Source organism: Oncorhynchus gorbuscha, linkage group LG23 (assembly GCF_021184085.1).
Source record: "Oncorhynchus gorbuscha isolate QuinsamMale2020 ecotype Even-year linkage group LG23, OgorEven_v1.0, whole genome shotgun sequence".
In the NCBI taxonomy this organism is placed as follows: Eukaryota; Metazoa; Chordata; class Actinopteri; order Salmoniformes; family Salmonidae; genus Oncorhynchus; species Oncorhynchus gorbuscha.
The window spans coordinates 4,646,263-4,663,571 of NC_060195.1; the positions used below are offsets into that span (position 1 = coordinate 4,646,263).

The 17,309-nt window shown below is 44.7% G+C and overlaps 1 protein-coding gene across 3 annotated transcripts in view; it reads left to right on the plus strand.

Moving 5' to 3' along the window:
- The window catches only part of LOC124010999 (catenin alpha-1), a 233,760-nt gene that overhangs the window by 6,490 nt on the left and 209,961 nt on the right, over positions 1-17,309 (plus strand). For all 3 annotated transcript variants that reach the window (XM_046323885.1, XM_046323886.1, XM_046323884.1), the window contains exons 2-3: positions 408-525; positions 1,671-1,866. In XM_046323885.1, the coding sequence (XP_046179841.1) occupies positions 421-525; positions 1,671-1,866 (301 nt within the window). In that variant the 5' untranslated portion in view covers positions 408-420. The remainder of the gene's footprint in view (positions 1-407; positions 526-1,670; positions 1,867-17,309) is intronic.

Sequence of the window (17,309 nt, forward strand, 5' to 3'; positions counted from 1 at the left end):
TTCCTGTGGGTCTTGGTCAAAAATAGTGCACTGCATAGGGAATAGGGTGCCATTTGGGCAGCTCCCACGGTGTCGTGGCTCTTCGCTTGGCATGAATTGGTTAAATAATAAACACTTTCAATGGGTTTCACAGCTTTTTGTTGTTGATTCAATGCAATAAGGCCTTATAGTTTTCATGATGTGTGCGGTTAGCTCTTATCCAGGCTAGATGGCCCAATAATGTACTATGCTGCACACAGTTCAGAGGTCAGTTGAAATGTGTTGTACCTCCGGGGGGGTGGCTGTGTTGCCATGGCTGGTGGCTTAACCCCCTCATTTGATGAATGACCCAGACATCCGTTTTTGTCGTAATCTCATCATCCCCTTCCTCTCCTCAGTAACCGTCCCTCCTCTCCTCTCCTTCTCAGATACGAGGTAAACATGACAACCATAAACACTGCTAACATCAACTTCAAATGGGATCCGAAGAGCCTGGAGATCCGTACCCTGGCTGTGGAGAGGCTGCTGGAGCCCTTGGTCACACAGGTTGGAAATACGTACATTTGAATCCAATATGTCAGGGATGCAAACTTTGGCCATATTCACCGTTATGATCTGAAAATGGGTAATCTACATGAATCAGGTTGATCTGTTTAAAAAAAAAAAAAAAAAAAATTAAAAAAATGTGTCTGACAAAGAGTGCAGACGAAGAGTATCACCCATTGAGCTATTAAAGAGGTGCGAACCGATCTCCTTGTGTGATCACGATCATCTCTCTCTCTCTCTCTGTCGCGCTCTCTGTCGCGCTCTCTGTCGCGCTCTCTGTCGCGCTCTCTGTCGCGCTCTCTGTCGCGCTCTCTGTCGCGCTCTCTGTCGCGCTCTCTCGCTCTCTGTCGCTCTCTGTCGCTCTCTGTCGCTCTCTGTCGCTCTCTGTCGCTCTCTGTCGCTCTCTGTCGCTCTCTGTCGCTCTCTGTCGCTCTCTGTCGCTCTCTGTCGCTCTCTGTCGCTCTCTGTCGCTCTCTCTATCTCTGTCGCTCTCTGTCGCTCTCTCTATCTCTATATAACATGAGCACAGAACGCAACCCTACCGCATGTGTCCTACAAATAGATTATCAGAATTCAGATCGCGGTGGCGGGTATGTCATAAGAATGAGTGCCTCATTGAATATCACGCGTGATAGCTGTGAACAAAACCCCCTATGGTATCACCGGACGACTCGGCCTGGGGATTCTTGGCCTGGCGTCACATTGTTGGTATTGGTACCCCTCTGACTATAGGCGCATCGTCTCCCTTTTAGGGAGCCAGCTAGCATCCCCCCGACACAAACGTTTCAACAATGCATAGGATACATACGTTTTGACTGAGCAAATGCATTTTTGATATTCGATGACAGTTAGAAATGCTGTAAGCCTATTGGGTAGCCTGTATTTTAAAACTGGTTGTCATGCATTCATGATGGGTTTTGATTGGTTCATTGGTATCTAGCCCTAAAGGCTTGAAAAGCACTAGCTACTTTGATTGTTTGTAGTCTGGAATCGGTTGGCTAGCTATGACTAGACACTAATTATTAAAAATTTTATTAAATTTATTTATTAAAAAATATATCTTTAGCTTTAGTGTCAGTGACTTTCAGAAACGGTGTTGTTTATCTCGCCCTCGAGACATTTGCCCTCTCGTCCTGCTCCTAAAGGTCACGACCCTGGTGAACTCCAGCAACAAGGGGCCGTCCAATAAGAAAAAGGGTCGCTCTAAGAAGGCCCATGTATTGGCTGCCTCGGTGGAGACGGCCACCTTGAACTTCCTGGATAAAGGAGAGAAGATCGCCAAAGAGAGCCAGTTCCTCAAGGACGAGCTCACTGCTGCCGTGGAGGATGTACGCAAGCAAGGTAAGCCTTCAAAACCCTGTTCTCTTTTTTATGGATGAATAGGTATGTCATCCACATGTCGGGTGCTGTTTTTATATAGACTTACTCAAAACCCTTTCATTTATTTAACTAGGCAATTAAGAACACATTCTTATTTTCAATGGTGGCCTAGGAACAGTGGGTTAACTGGTCTAGGAACAGTGGGTTAACTGGTCTAGGAACAGTGGGTTAACTGGTCTAGGAACAGTGGGTTAACTGGTCTAGGAACAGTGGGTTAACTGGTCTAGGAACAGTGGGTTAACTGGTCTAGGAACAGTGGGTTAACTGGTCTAGGAACAGTGGGTTAACTGGTCTAGGAACAGTGGGTTAACTGGTCTAGGAACAGTGGGTTAACTGGTCTAGGAACAGTGGGTTAACTGGTCTAGGAACAGTGGGTTAACTGGTCTAGGAACAGTGGGTTAACTGGTCTAGGAACAGTGGGTTAACTGGTCTAGGAACAGTGGGTTAACTGGTCTAGGAACAGTGGGTTAACTGGTCTAGGAACAGTGGGTTAACTGGTCTAGGAACAGTGGGTTAACTGGTAGGAACAGTGGGGTCTAGGAACAGTGGGTTAACTGGTCTAGGAACAGTGGGTTAACTGGTCTAGGAACAGTGGGTTAACTGGTCTAGGAACAGTGGGTTAACTGGTCTAGGAACAGTGGGTTAACTGGTCTAGGAACAGTGGGTTAACTGGTCTAGGAACAGTGGGTTAACTGGTCTAGGAACAGTGGGTTAACTGGTCTAGGAACAGTGGGTTAACTGGTCTAGGAACAGTGGGTTAACTGGTCTAGGAACAGTGGGTTAACTGGTCTAGGAACAGTGGGTTAACTGGTCTAGGAACAGTGGGTTAACTGGTCTAGGAACAGTGGGTTAACTGGTCTAGGAACAGTGGGTTAACTGGTCTAGGAACAGTGGGTTAACTGGTCTAGGAACAGTGGGTTAACTGGTCTAGGAACAGTGGGTTAACTGGTCTAGGAACAGTGGGTTAACTGGTCTAGGAACAGTGGGTTAACTGGTCTAGGAACAGTGGGTTAACTGGTCTAGGAACAGTGGGTTAACTGGTCTAGGAACAGTGGGTTAACTGGTCTAGGAACAGTGGGTTAACTGGTCTAGGAACAGTGGGTTAACTGGTCTAGGAACAGTGGGTTAACTGGTCTAGGAACAGTGGGTTAACTGGTCTAGGAACAGTGGGTTAACTGGTCTAGGAACAGTGGGTTAACTGGTCTAGGAACAGTGGGTTAACTGGTCTAGGAACAGTGGGTTAACTGGTCTAGGAACAGTGGGTTAACTGGTCTAGGAACAGTGGGTTAACTGCCTTGTTTAGGGGCAGAACGACAGATTTTTACCTTGTCAGCTCGGGATTCGATCTTGCAACCTTCCCGGTTACAAGTCCAACACTAACCAGTAGGCTACGCTGCCGCCCCCCATGCTTCACGAGATCCCCAACCCTGGTCCTCCAGTACCCCTCAACAGTACAGTTTTTGTTGAAGCCCTTGACACACATCTCATTGAGGGCTTGATGATTGGTTGAATAAGGTGTTCTTGTCCATGGAAAAGGAGATGTGCACTGTTTGGGAGACGAGGGTTTGGAACCACTGGCGTAGGGTCAACCACAACCCGGTGGATGTTTCTGTGCCAAGTTTCTTTCAATTTCTTTGTCTGTTATTAGGCCCCCCCACAATGCCCCCCCCTCCCTTATCACACCTATTAATTGAAAACATGTTGTTTTTGAGGAATCTCTGAAATATATCACATGATTTGCCTAATGGGTAATTTGACCTTGTAGTTCTGCCGTTTGACTTCCAAGGGAACATATTTATTGAGTTGGTGCCCTATGAATCCTCCTCTGAATTTATTCAAACTGCGTCCGTGGATTGAACCACTGCTATCCTTCCGGTCATTGTATTCTGCCCTGCAGTCTTTCATTCTCTTACCCTCTATGGGGGAGAGGGAGTGTCAGGCCTTTTCTGAATAAGAAAAAAAAGTGCTTGTGGCAGGAATGCAATTCTAATTATATCTCCACGGAGCCGAGATAATACGTTTTTTTTTTTTTCAGTTTTAAAGCTAATTTCTTTCAAGTCTACAATTTTTTTTTTCTTCTTTCATGCAGCTTAAAACTGTTTGTTGCATAAGGATTTCAGTGGCTGAAAAATCTCTGTTAGCTCAGTATAAAGGGCTGCGTAGAGGCATGTAGCCTTAAGCATCATCACCCCAATCTTTTAACTCCCGTTGTTAAATCTCATTACTCCTAGTAGCTGCGGTGTGATTTTTTTCCCCTCTGTCCCTTCTGGTGGAGGGAGGAGAGGACACGGGTTAATGGAGAGGTTTAACCCCGTCAAGATGCTCAGCTCCTCATTTCTCAATGGCTCGTTTTGCCATGAATGTTTTTTAAAAGCCTGTTGATATTGATGCCTATTGAATGAGGCGATGTGGTGTTGGCAGGAGAAGGAGATTTCGCCCACTATCTGCTGTGCTTGGGTGCCCCTCTTGGCTGTGCCGGGTTACCCCTCGGCTGCCCGCCGTGCCGGGTTGCCCCCTCGGCTGCCCGCCGTGCCGGGTTGCCCCCTCGGCTGCCCGCCGTGCCGGGTTGCCCCCTCGGCTGCCCGCCGTGCCGGGTTGCCCCCTCGGCTGCCCGCCGTGCCGGGTTGCCCCCTCGGCTGCCCGCCGTGCCGGGTTGCCCCCTCGGCTGTGCCGGGGTGCCGGGGTGCCCCCTCGGCTGCCCGCCGTCCTTGATCAATGGTGTAGCCCACAAACCTCATGTTGTACACAACTGTTCTAACTATTGCATTCCATGTGTCCGAAAGCACAGGCCTGATTTCATGTTTTTCAGGAGGGGAGATGGCTACATGTTTTACACAAAAATACATTACTGTGTCGTCACTATTGTCAACATAAGCACAACACAAACGGGCAGTCTAGTGATTTTATGTTACTTAGCTGCCGAGTTGCGTGCGGCTATTTACTCTCGCCACGAAATCCGCATATGTGGTATAACAATGGTATCGGGCGGATGCATAACGAACTGGTCCGTTGTCACTCTTTCCACCGATCCGGATACACACTAGGCTGCCTGTGTCTCACTAGGCTGCCTGTGTCTCACTAGGCTGCCTGTGTCTCACTAGGCTGCCTGTGTCTCACTAGGCTGCTAGGCTGCCTGTCTCACTAGGCTGCCTGTGTCTCACTAGGCTGCCTGTGTCTCACTAGGCTGCCTGTGTCTCACTAGGCTGCCTGTGTCTCACTAGGCTGCCTGTGTCTCACTAGGCTGCCTGTGTCTCACTAGGCTGCCTGTGTCTCACTAGGCTGCCTGTGTCTCACTAGGCTGCCTGTGTCTCACTAGGCTGCCTGTGTCTCATCACACACACAATGCTGTTTTGTTTTTGTTTTTTCTCTCCAAAGTGTAGGGACTGTGTCCTGCTTCTGTAGGGCCCTATGTAATCCATTCCCCCAAAAAAAAATTCTCCTCCCAAATGACATTTTTCAATGTTAAAATATATTTTTATTCTGTGGTACGATTAATGCTAATTTTATCAGAAAGTGTCTAATGGGATTGAATAAAAAGTCAACTATTTTACTGAGATATAACTGTACATTTGTAATGATGCAAAACAACATTGCATCATTTTAGTTTTTATCAAGGCAAGCGCTTGAATAGTGTTTCATTATAAATGAAGAAAATATAATGCAAGAATCTAGGAAGCAATAGGCAACCATTTAAAAAAACAACATAAATAACGATTATTTTGTAAAATAAAGTGCTTTATTAAGTGTTTAAATTATAAAACCTTAGTTTATACTCATGTAAAAATAAATAAATATTGCATTCATTGTTTTTTTGTCAAATAAAGTGCTTTATTAAGTGTTTAAATTATAAATGGGGGGGGGGCATGGGGCAAAACCTATAGAACTACCATATGAGCTCTGACGTTTTCCATCTATCACAGACATCTCCATTGAAGTACATGATTGTCAGCCATCTTTGTGTTGTGCTGGGTGAGTGCCTCTCGCTTGTCTGTGAGTAGATTCTTCTATTTGCTAAAACTCCCTGTCTCTCTGTCGGCTGAGCTGACTGGGAAGTAGATGTCGGGCACTGACACTTCTTTTGCAACTCTTGGGATTCTCCCACTCGGGGCCCCTCCAGTCATCAGCAAGCTCCAAAGCTGCTCCCTGGACACACACAGCTGATAGGCAATCCATTCTTCACTGAGCACTGTTGATGGGTTTCAGGTTTGTGTGTGGGGCTTCAATCTGCTTTTTCATGTCTGGAGCCTGCCTAGGATCGAACACCTGAGCCAGTCTGTCGACATCTCTGGCTGGATGTGTGTCCCAGTGCTTTGACAACTTTGTGAAGGCCAAGTGGAATGTATCATGGAGATGGTTAAGCACCTCTCTCCAATCCACCATCTTTCTCAATAACGTATCTGTCTTGGCTCCCATACCAGCATGTTTGTTTTGTGTTGCCGGCCCATTCACTAGGTAAGAGCCCAGATCCTCCATTACATTGTATGCAGACACATGCTGTGGGACGGTGGTTTCCTCCCAGGATTGACAGAGCTGTCATACAATTGTGGAGCAGAGTTTAGCTAAACAGTGAGGGCCTGCACGTTCTGTTTCCAGCTGGCTGAGGATGTTTGTGACTGCCTGGAATGATGACTTTCCTGAAAAAAAAAAAAAAAAACTCCCTCTACAGATGAACATGCTCTGCATGGTACTTAACTGCCACAACTGCTTATTCCATCTGGAGCTCGCTGTTTCAGGAGGAGCCTTGCACTGCACACTTCATAATGAGAAAGCTCACCCACCTTCTCTTTCTGGCAGACTTCATAAAGAAGACTGTAGTGTTGCTAGGTCTCACCCGCCAGATGGATGACATGGTAGAGACGGGTTACGTGGAGTCGGGCATCACTCCTTTCAGAACCTCCTTGTATGCCCTCAGGCGTTACGAGGGATTATCTGTGACCGCTGCCCAGGCACCGTTCAGGTTCAGATCGTTGCTGTGGAAGCGGAGGCTAGTATAGCTTGGGAAAACATTGTGTAGTTGCATTTGTCCATGAAAATTACATCCACCGGAGAGTACTGGTTTTCAACACCTGAAAGTGAAAGATAAGGAAACTGTAATTGTTTTAACCTAAAATATTGACAGTGTGTTAAAAAAATAAAAAAATGTGTAAACTCAATTCTAGATGCAGCCATAGTTAGCTAGATGGAGAGGGAGACAGCTGCTGACAGTATGCATCGCTATATTTAACCACGATAGCTCGTTGTTTTGAATATCACAATTTACACGAGGGCAATTTGCATTGCAGAATGTAAATGTAGGTTATTATTATTAATTATGTTCTCATTTACAACTGCGATTCGGCCAAGATAAAGCAAAGCAGTGCGACACAAATAACAACAGTTACACATAAACAAATGTACACTCAATAAAAATAAAAATGTGTGTGTGCAAATGTAGGGAGGTAGTCAATAAATAGGCCATAGAGGTGACAGTAATTACAATTTAGCTTTAATACTGGAGTGATATGTGCAAGTAGAGAGAATGGGGTGCAAGAAGGTAAGTAATAATATGGGGATGTGCTATTTACAGGTGGGCTGTGTACAGGTACAGTGATCTGTAAGCTGCTCTGACAGCTGGTGCTTAAAGTTAGTGAGGGAGATGTGAGTCTACAGCTTCAGAGATTTTTTTTGCAATTCGTTCCAGTCATTGGCAGCAGAGAACTGGAAGGAAAGGCGGCCAAATAAACTGTTGGGGTTGACCAGTGAAATATACCTGCTGGAGCGTGTGCCAAGGGTGGGTGTTGCTATGGTGACCAGTGAGCTAAGGCGGGGCTTTACCTAGCCAAGACTTGTAGATGACATGGAGCCAGTGGGTTTGGCGACTAATATGTAGCCAATGAGCCAGCCAATGAGTGCGTACAGGTCGCGGTGTTGGGTAGTGTATGGGTCTTTGGTGATAAAACAGATGGCAGTTTGCCGAGTAGAGTGTTGGGGGGACTATTTTGTAAATGACATCGCTGAAGTCAAGGATTGGTAGGAGGCATGAGTGAAGGAGGCTTTGTTGCGAAATACGAAGCCAATTCTAGATTTAATTATCGATTTAATTTATAGATGAATATTTATAGCTTACTTAGGGCAGATTTCAAGTTTTCATAACAGTCGGTAATCAGCATGTTTGGATGCCGATCCTGGCCGACTGTCACTTCTCTTGCGTTCTGTGCAAGCAGAGTCGGGGTATATGCAGGAGTTTGGGTCGCCTGGCTCGTTCCGAACTGTGTGAAGACCATTTCTTCCTAACAGACCATAAATTAATTTGCCAGAATTTTTCATAATTATAACATAACATTGACAGTTTAGACCTAGGGATGCCACCCGCTAGATAAAATACGGAACGGTTCTGTATTTCACTGAAGGAATAAACGTTTCCTTTTCGAAAATGATAGTTTCAGGATTTGACCATATTAATACGACCCAAGACTTGTATTTCTGTGTTTATTATATTATAATTAAGTCTGATTTGATAGAGTCTGGGCGGTGGGCAGCACCAGGCACGTAAACATGAATTCAAACAGCACTTTCCTGCGTTTGCCAGCAGCTCTTCGCTGCACTTCAAGCATTACGCTGTTTATGACTTCAAGTCTGTCAACTCCCGAGATTAGTCTGGCAATGCTAAAGTACCTATTAGAACATCCAATAGTCAAAGGTATATGAAATACAAATGGTACAGAGAGAAATGGTCCTTTAATAACTACAACCTAAAACTTCTTACCTGGGAATATTGAAGTCTCATGTTAAAAGGAATCACCAGCTTTCATATGTTCTGAGCAAAGAACTGAAACGTTAGCTTTCTTACATGGCACATATTGCACTTTTACTTTCTTCTCCAACACTTTATTTTTGCATTATTTAAACTTAACTGGGAATATTGTAGTCTCATGCTATTAAATGGAACCACCAAAGTTCATATGTTCCTTTCATGTTCTGAGCAAGGAACTGAAACGCTAGCTCTTTTTACATGGCACATATTACACGTCTCCAACACGTTTTTTCATTATTTAAACCAAATAGAACATGTTTCCTTATTTAGATGAGTTTTATTTATGTATTATATTAAGTTAAAATAAGTGTTCATTCAATATTGTTGTAATGGTCATTTATCATATATACCCCAAAAAAGCTGATATAACGATTTATTGGCCGATTTCATTCAATATTGGGGTAGCCTAGTGGTTAGAGCGTTGGACTAGTAACCAGAAGGTTGCAAGATCGAATCCCCGAGCAGACAAGGTACAAATTTGTTGTTCTGCCTCTGAACAGTTATAGGTATATTAATGCCCAAGAGTTTAAAATGAGATGTACGACGAGCAGGCGTCCACATACTTTTGTTCATGGTGTGTTTATCTGCAGGGATTGCAGCTCCAAACATTTGCACGTCTTTGTGGGGGCATAGTGGATTTGCATGACACAGCATTCCGGATGAATCAACTGGATTGGGTTGCTAATCCTAGGTATAGTAGTGATCTCACTGCAGGGCTAAACATGGATTGGGTTGCTAATCCTAGGTATAGTAGTGATCTCACTGCAGGGCTAAACATGGATTGGGTTGCTAATCCTAGGTATAGTAGTGATCTCACTGCAGGGCTAAACATGGATTGTCACGGCTGTTAGTGAACAGCTTGTTTCTATTCCCGCTCTGTTCTGCTATTCAGGATGTTTCTACTGACTTCCTGGCCTCTGTTCCTCCATCCGGGATGTTTCTGGCCTCTGTTCCTCCATCCGGGATGTTTCTGGCCTCTGTTCCTCTTTCTGGGATGTTTCTGGCCTCTGTTCCTCCAGCCGGGATGTTTCTGGCCTCTGTTCCTCTTTCTGGGATGTTTCTGGCCTCTTCCTCTTTCTGGGATGTTTCTAGTTCGCCCAGACTGACTGTTGCCATGAAAATGATGAGAGCGTAGCAGAACTCCTGCGTGGATGGAGGGAATATGTCATCGATGATCTCATAAGTATTTAAAATTCTGTATTCTCCACCTGCCTAGTGAGACCTAACTGACTCGGATTCCGTTTCATATTTAGTTATATGGCTGCCACGACCAGTCAGGAAGATGCCATCAAATCACCATCAAATGAAATCCTAATGTTCTCTAACAGCAGCTCTTCAGTGCTTCTCTTTTCCGATCCGGACCCACACTACCCCCCCCCCCCCCCAAGTCCATCTGCTCACCATGTTTTTGCTCCAGCTAGTTTATCTCTCTGCTGCCGTAACTATGGTTAGGGTGTCTCTCCTGTTCTCAGCCTTACTGATAGTGCTATCACTTGTTGAAGTGCATTAATATGCAGTTGGTTCCCCCTCCTTAGCTGCTATCACAGACTCTACTTTTCTGGGAAGTCTTTCCACTAGATGTTGGAACATTGCTGTGGGGACTTGCTTCCATTCAGCCACGAGCATTAGTGAGGTCGGGCACTGATGTTGGGCGATTAGGCCTGGCTCATAGTTGTCGTTCCAATTAATCTCAAAGGTTTTCGATGGAGTTGAGGTCATGACTCTGTGCAGGCAAGTCAAGTTCTTCCACACCGATCTCGACAAACAATTTCTGTGTGGACCTCTCTTTGTGTACAGAGGCATTGTCATGCTGAAACAGGAAAGGGCCTTCCCCAAGCTGTTGACACAGTTGGAAGCACAAAATCGTCTAGAATGTCCATTGTGTTCTGTAGCGTTAAGACTTCCCTTCGCTGGAACACAGGAGCCTAGTCCAAACCATGGAAAAACAGCCCCAGACCATTATTCCTCCTCTACCAGACTTTACAGTTGGCACTATGCATTCGGGCAGGTAATGTCATCTTAGCTTTTGCCAAACCCAGATCCATCTGCCCTGGACTTTCAGATTGTGAAGCGTGATTCATAATTTCAGAGAACGTGTTTCCACTGCTCCAGAGACCAATGCCGGCGTACTTTACATCACTCTAGCAGACCCGTGGCATAGTGCATGGAGATAGGGGCTTGTGTGTGTGCGGCTGCTCGGCCAAGGAAACCGATAATTCATGAAGTTCCCGACGAACTGTTCTAGTGCGACGTTGCTTCCAGAGGCGGTTTGGAACTCGTTGCGGCCGTGGAGACGTCTTTTACAGCTTCAGCACTCGGTGGTCCCTGTTCTGTCAGCTTGATGGTGTTCTACCACTTTGCGGCTGAGCCGTTGTTGCTCCAAGACGCTTCCACTTCACAAGCACAGCATTTACAGTTGAGCCGGGTGGCTGCTCTTGCAGGGCAAACATTTAGTGGAAAGGTGTGGCATCCTATGATGGCGCCACATTGAAACTCACTCAGCTCTTCAGTAAGGCCAATGTTTGTCTATGGAGATTGTATGGCTGTGTGCTCTTATTTTACACACACAAGGCTGACTCACACTAATTTGAAGGGGTGTCCACATACTTTTGAAAGTGAAGTCCATGTTAACTATGGTGATTGGCTGGCTATCTAGCAGGCTTAAATAACAGCATATACCGGTAACATCATTTCATAACTGGTTAGATGGCGTTATGTATTTCCAAAATGTTGGATTACTTTGAATGTAACTGTAAGCTAGGTGTTGATAGCAGCTAGCTGACTCACACAGTGCTAATCTAATGTTCACAGGCTGGTAGGGATAACGTCAGCAGGCTAGTTGGCTAGCAACCTTGCCAGTTGATTTTTAACAAGATCTTGTAAGTTGGATGAAAATTACAACCAGTAGTCATGAGTGCAAATTATTTGGTTTAGTTTGAAGTTAACTTCAAATGTTTTATTTCTGTTGGAGTTCACATGATAGGGAATAGGCTGGTCTGTTGGGAGTTCACATGATAGAGAATAGGCTGGTCTGATGGAGTTCACATGATAGGGAATAGGCTGGTCTGTTGGAGTTCACATGATAGGGAACAGGCTGGTCTGTTGGGAGTTCACATGATAGGGAATAGGCTGGTCTGATGGAGTTCACATGATAGGGAATAGGCTGGTCTGTTGGAGTTACATGATAGAGAATAGGCTGGTCTGATGGAGTTCACATGATAGGGAATAGGCTGGTCTGTTGGAGTTCACATGATAGAGAATAGGCTGGTCTGATGGAGTTCACATGATAGGGAATAGGCTGGTCTGATGGAGTTCACATGATAGAGAATAGGCTGGTCTGATGGAGTTCACATGATAGGGAATAGGCTGGTCTGTTGGAATAGGCTTCTGATGGAGTTCATGATAGAGAATAGGGAATAGGCTGGTCTGATGGAGTTCACATGATAGGGAATAGGCTGGTCTGTTGGGAGTTCACATGATAGGGAATAGGCTGGTCTGTTGGGAGTTCACATGATAGGGAATAGGCTGGTCTGTTGGGAGTTCACATGATAGGGAATAGGCTGGTCTGATGGAGTTCACATGATAGGGAATAGGCTGGTCTGATGGAGTTCACATGATAGAGAATAGGCTGGTCTGATGGTGTTCACATGATAGAGAATAGGCTGGTCTGATGGAGTTCACATGATAGAGAATAGGCTGGTCTGATGGAGTTCACATGATAGAGAATAGGCTGGTCTGTTGGGAGTTCACATGATAGAGAATAGGCTGGTCTGTTGGGAGTTCACATGATAGAGAACAGGCTGGTCTGTGGGAGTTTACATGATAGGGAACAGGCTGGTCTGCCGCGTCCTCCATTTTTATGGCACACCCTGCAACTATGGCATTTTTGGGATTTTAGTTTTATGTAAACTCAGTTTTCTATTGTTCAAGTTAACTTTGCATTGAGACTTTTAATGCAAATCTGTGTTACAATGTGGTTATGATTTCTGCTAAATACCCTTTATTCCACATTTTCTAATCTACAATGTTTGTTTGGTTACGGTAAATTCTGTTGACGCAATTAATAATAAATGATCAATATGCCTGCATTTATATTTAGTAATTTACCGTTCTCTGATTGGACACGTTGTTTGCGGAGCTCAATTTATGCACTTGTGAGAAACATGTTTTTGTTTTAGATCGTTTTGTTAATTTATTTGTTAATTTACTTGTTAATTTGTTTTAGAGGACTCCTGTCAATGTTGAGTTATGGTGCGCACCTGATTTAGTCATAGGAGGCCTAGGCTATCCTGCCTGTGTGCAAATGTATGAATATACCCTGTTGGGTATTTATGATTGTCTTAACACCCCACCACCAATGAGATGTGGAGCTTATCAAATATATATATTTTTCTTCACCTCAAACAGCAAGTAGTCTTTAAAAAAAAAAGATATATATTTTTTATATAACATCAGTTTAGAATGGCTATAGGTCCTTAATGTATTTGAGAAATTATTTCCACCTCTCTCCCTTTCGATAACCACCGATCCTCAGTGTGAAAGGGGGGTGGGAATGGTATTCTCTGAATATCCCAGCCGGAAACATAATAAATACCTGGTTACTACTCCCTTGTGCAAATACAGCTGTCAGTCCGGAGCTCACTGGCACAAGAATCTGAGGGCATGGGAATATGATTAAGTTAGCTGCATGAGCCTCAGGCCTGATCCAGTAGATGGTTGATACAATGTTTCAAGTTCTTTGCAGACAGGTGGAGTAGAGATGAAATGGCATTTTCACTTCTGGTTCCCTCTTCAGCAATTTATTTAATCAAACTGTGTGCTTAAAGCATCAGACAAGAGTGTGTGTGTGTGTGTGGTTGATTTTTTTTATTAAAACACATGTTTTATATATGGAAAAATACACGCTGAAGAAAATTGGCTGAAAAAAACAGACTTTCGTTTGACCAATTTAAAAATTTTTTTAGTCGGGGACAGCCCTAGGTTGCTGGTACTTAAGTTCTTCAGCCAAGGTCTTTGACAAAAAAACTTTGTCACTCACTGTGTGCGTTACTCATATAGTTAAGGTGGTCATGGGTAAGTTGTTGTGCTCTGAGTTGTCTGCTTGGTAGACGGTAGTGCCACCAGCAGTGTTGTCAGTGCCGGGGAATGTCAGTCGTCCTCTGCTATTTTATTTGTGTCCCAAACTGCACCATATTCCCTGGGCTCTGGTCAACAGTAAGTGCACAGTATAGGGAATAGGGTGCCATTTGGGATGCACACTGTCATTGAAAAGGATTTCAGCAGCTCTGCTTGTGGCAGGGCTGGCCTGACAGTTGGGACTATGCTACACTCTTCTGCGGAGCGTGGACAGACTGATAATGCAGCCATTTGACTGGGCCTTAGCCCTCCTCCCTCCCTCCCTCCCCTCTCTTCTCTTCCCTTCTCTTAGCCATGCATATAAAAACACATTGTATACCCAGCTGTGGTTTACCAGCTGTTTTAAAAATGGGATGAAATAAAGGCGTATGTAATTGTTTGGGTTGGAGAGGGGAAAGGATGGAGGGGGAAGAATGGAGGGAGGGGGTGGGCAATGCAATTTAAATGTTTGTTGCATGCGTGTTAACTATTTAAACCCCCCCCCCCCCCCGTTTGGTGGGGGTTTCCAACTTGTTTGCATGAATGTTCTTCAGCCATTCACAACATCTCAGCTCTCGTCTCACAACGTTCACACCCTGCCTGCCTGTTCTCTTCGTTTATACCGGACTGATGCTTCACAACATCTCAGCTCTCGTCTCACAACGTTCACACCCTGCCTGCCTGTTCTCTTCGTTTATACCTGACTGATGCTTCACAACATCTCAGCTCTCGTCTCACAACGTTCACACCCTGCCTGTTCTCTTCTCTTCGTTTATACCTGACTGATGCTTCACAACATCTCAGCTCTCGTCTCACAACGTTCACACCCTGCCTGCCTGTTCTCTTCGTTTATACCTGACTGATGCTTCACAACATCTCAGCTCTCGTCTCACAACGTTCACACCCTGCCTGCCTGTTCTCTTCTCTTCGTTTATACCTGACTGATGCTTCACAACATCTCAGCTCTCGTCTCACAACGTTCACACCCTGCCTGCCTGTTCTCTTCTCTTCGTTTATACCTGACTGATGCTTCACAACATCTCAGCTCTCGTCTCACAACGTTCACACCCTGCCTGCCTGTTCTCTTCTCTTCGTTTATACCTGACTGATGCTTCACAACATCTCATCTTCCTCTTTCTTCTCTCCTTTCGCTCCCTCTGTGGCCAAAAACACATTTCAAATAAATAAATAATAATGATTTTTTTTTACAATATATAAATAAGCTTTCTACAATTAAAAGTCAAATACAACGCATTTTAAAACAGTCAGCAATAATGTAATTAATTCAGGGCTTAGTAAATTATACCTAGGCTGATTATATGCCTTCCATAATCATAAGATCCACTAATTACATTATCTTTAAAAAAAAACATAACTATTTTGATATATATATTTTTTTTCATTTTTGCAATCACTGATCTGGAGTTAGGTTTGTCTGTATAAAAATGACCTTTTCGTTCCTAATTTAACCTGAACCATGCATAATGCACATTTACTAATGTAGCAGCCATTTATAGAAGATGAACACAGGTCTCATAAACAATTTCTCAAACACAAGCCCACGTGGCAGTGAGTAGCCAGCTAATATTTAGACTTCCCAGTTTAGCCAACTTAAGCTAAAAAGGCAACACGGTTGAATTAGGAACACGACCTCCTGTCCGTCTTCAACTGTTTGAACAGCATGCTGGCCTTGTCCGTCTCCAACTGTTGGAACAGCATGGCCTTGTCCGTCTCCAACTGTTGGAACAGCATGCTGGCCTTGTCCGTCTCCAACTGTTGGAACAGCATGCTGGCCTTGTCCGTCTCCAACTGTTGGAACAGCATGCTGGCCTTGTCCGTCTCCAACTGTTGGAACAGCATGCTGGCCTTGTCCGTCTCCAACTGTTGGAACAGCATGCTGGCCTTGTCCGTCTCCAACTGTTGGAACAGCATGCTGGCCTTGTCCGTCTCCAACTGTTGGAACAGCATGCTGGCCTTGTCCGTCTCCAACTGTTGGAACAGCATGCTGGCCTTGTCCGTCTCCAACTGTTGGAACAGCATGCTGGCCTTGTCCGTCTCCAACTGTTGGAACAGCATGCTGGCCTTGTCCGTCTCCAACTGTTGGAACAGCATGGCCTTGGCAACTGTTGGAACAGCATGCTGGCCTTGTCCTCCAACTGTTGGAACAGCATGCTGGCCTTGTCCGTCTCCAACTGTTGGAACAGCATGCTGGCAACTGGAACAGCATGTGGCCTTGTCCTCCAACTGTTGGAACAGCATGCTGGCCTTGTCCGTCTCCAACTGTTGGAACAGCATGCTGGCCTTGTCCGTCTCCAACTGTTGGAACAGCATGCTGGCCTTGTCCGTCTCCAACTGTTGGAACAGCATGCTGGCCTGTCCACGTTGTTCACATGTTGAAATCAAGAATGAGAAGCCAATTTCTTACTATTTTTTTTATACTTATTGAACATTTTTATAAAACCGACTAAAAGGCTATATCTTTATTTGAATAAAATGCTCCTAGCGATACGTGGTACCGCAATGCTCATGGGACAAATTCAGCATTTAATTTTCCAGAATGAAAGTTAATTGGTACATCTGTTTTTTTTAGTAGTCTGCTCTGCCCGAAAATCTGAGGTGAAACAACAACCTTGTTTTAACTTCTTTATTACAGTGCGTCTCCATGTGTTCGTGTCCTTATGACCCTTAATGTTGGACCAAACCTCAAATACAAAATGGCGAGTTGAACCCGTTTTGTCAGAGGGGAAGAAGTGATCTCTCATCTTTGTTGGTTGTGAGTGGTAGGGGGGAGGAGGGTCTTAGGAGAAAGGGGTGAAGTGAGGTTTCACTTTCGCCCCAAAAAATGTGTTTTCTATGTGCTTATTTTGAACATAACCTTGTCCCGCCATTTGGGACAATGACTCCCATTGTTAGGGCGGAAACATGAGCATCTCGTCATTGTATACAGATCTCCGGTGTAAATGGGAAGGTGCGCACGGAAGGAGCGAACGAGTTGAGACCATAAAGAGAACAAGCTGACAAACGCTCATAAAAATAAATAAATAAATAAATGATTCTGTGATACAGGTATTTGGAATATCACGTAAAGACATGCATATTGGACTGAATTCAATATCGCTCTGTCGGTGTCTGTCGGTCTTCCTGTTGTTGTGGCTAATTGTGTAATACATATTGTGATCTTTTCATCATTTAGCGAGCTGGCAGTGCACAATGGGTGTGCTTTCTCTCCACCAGACGAGAGGGATGCCAGTGATTTCTAGATTCTTCTAGAGTCTTTATTATACTATCTCCTCAAAATAGCCTTATTGATTTGATCCACTGGGGTGGGGGGGACCACAGGAGCGAGAGTGGGGACTGATTGCGTGTGGTCACAGGCTTTGTACCAAAATGGCACCACATTCCCTATGAAGTGTACTACTTTTGACCCAGAGCCCTTACGGAGTAGTGCACTGCTTTTGACCTGAGCTCTGGTCACTATTGGTTATGGGATGCCATT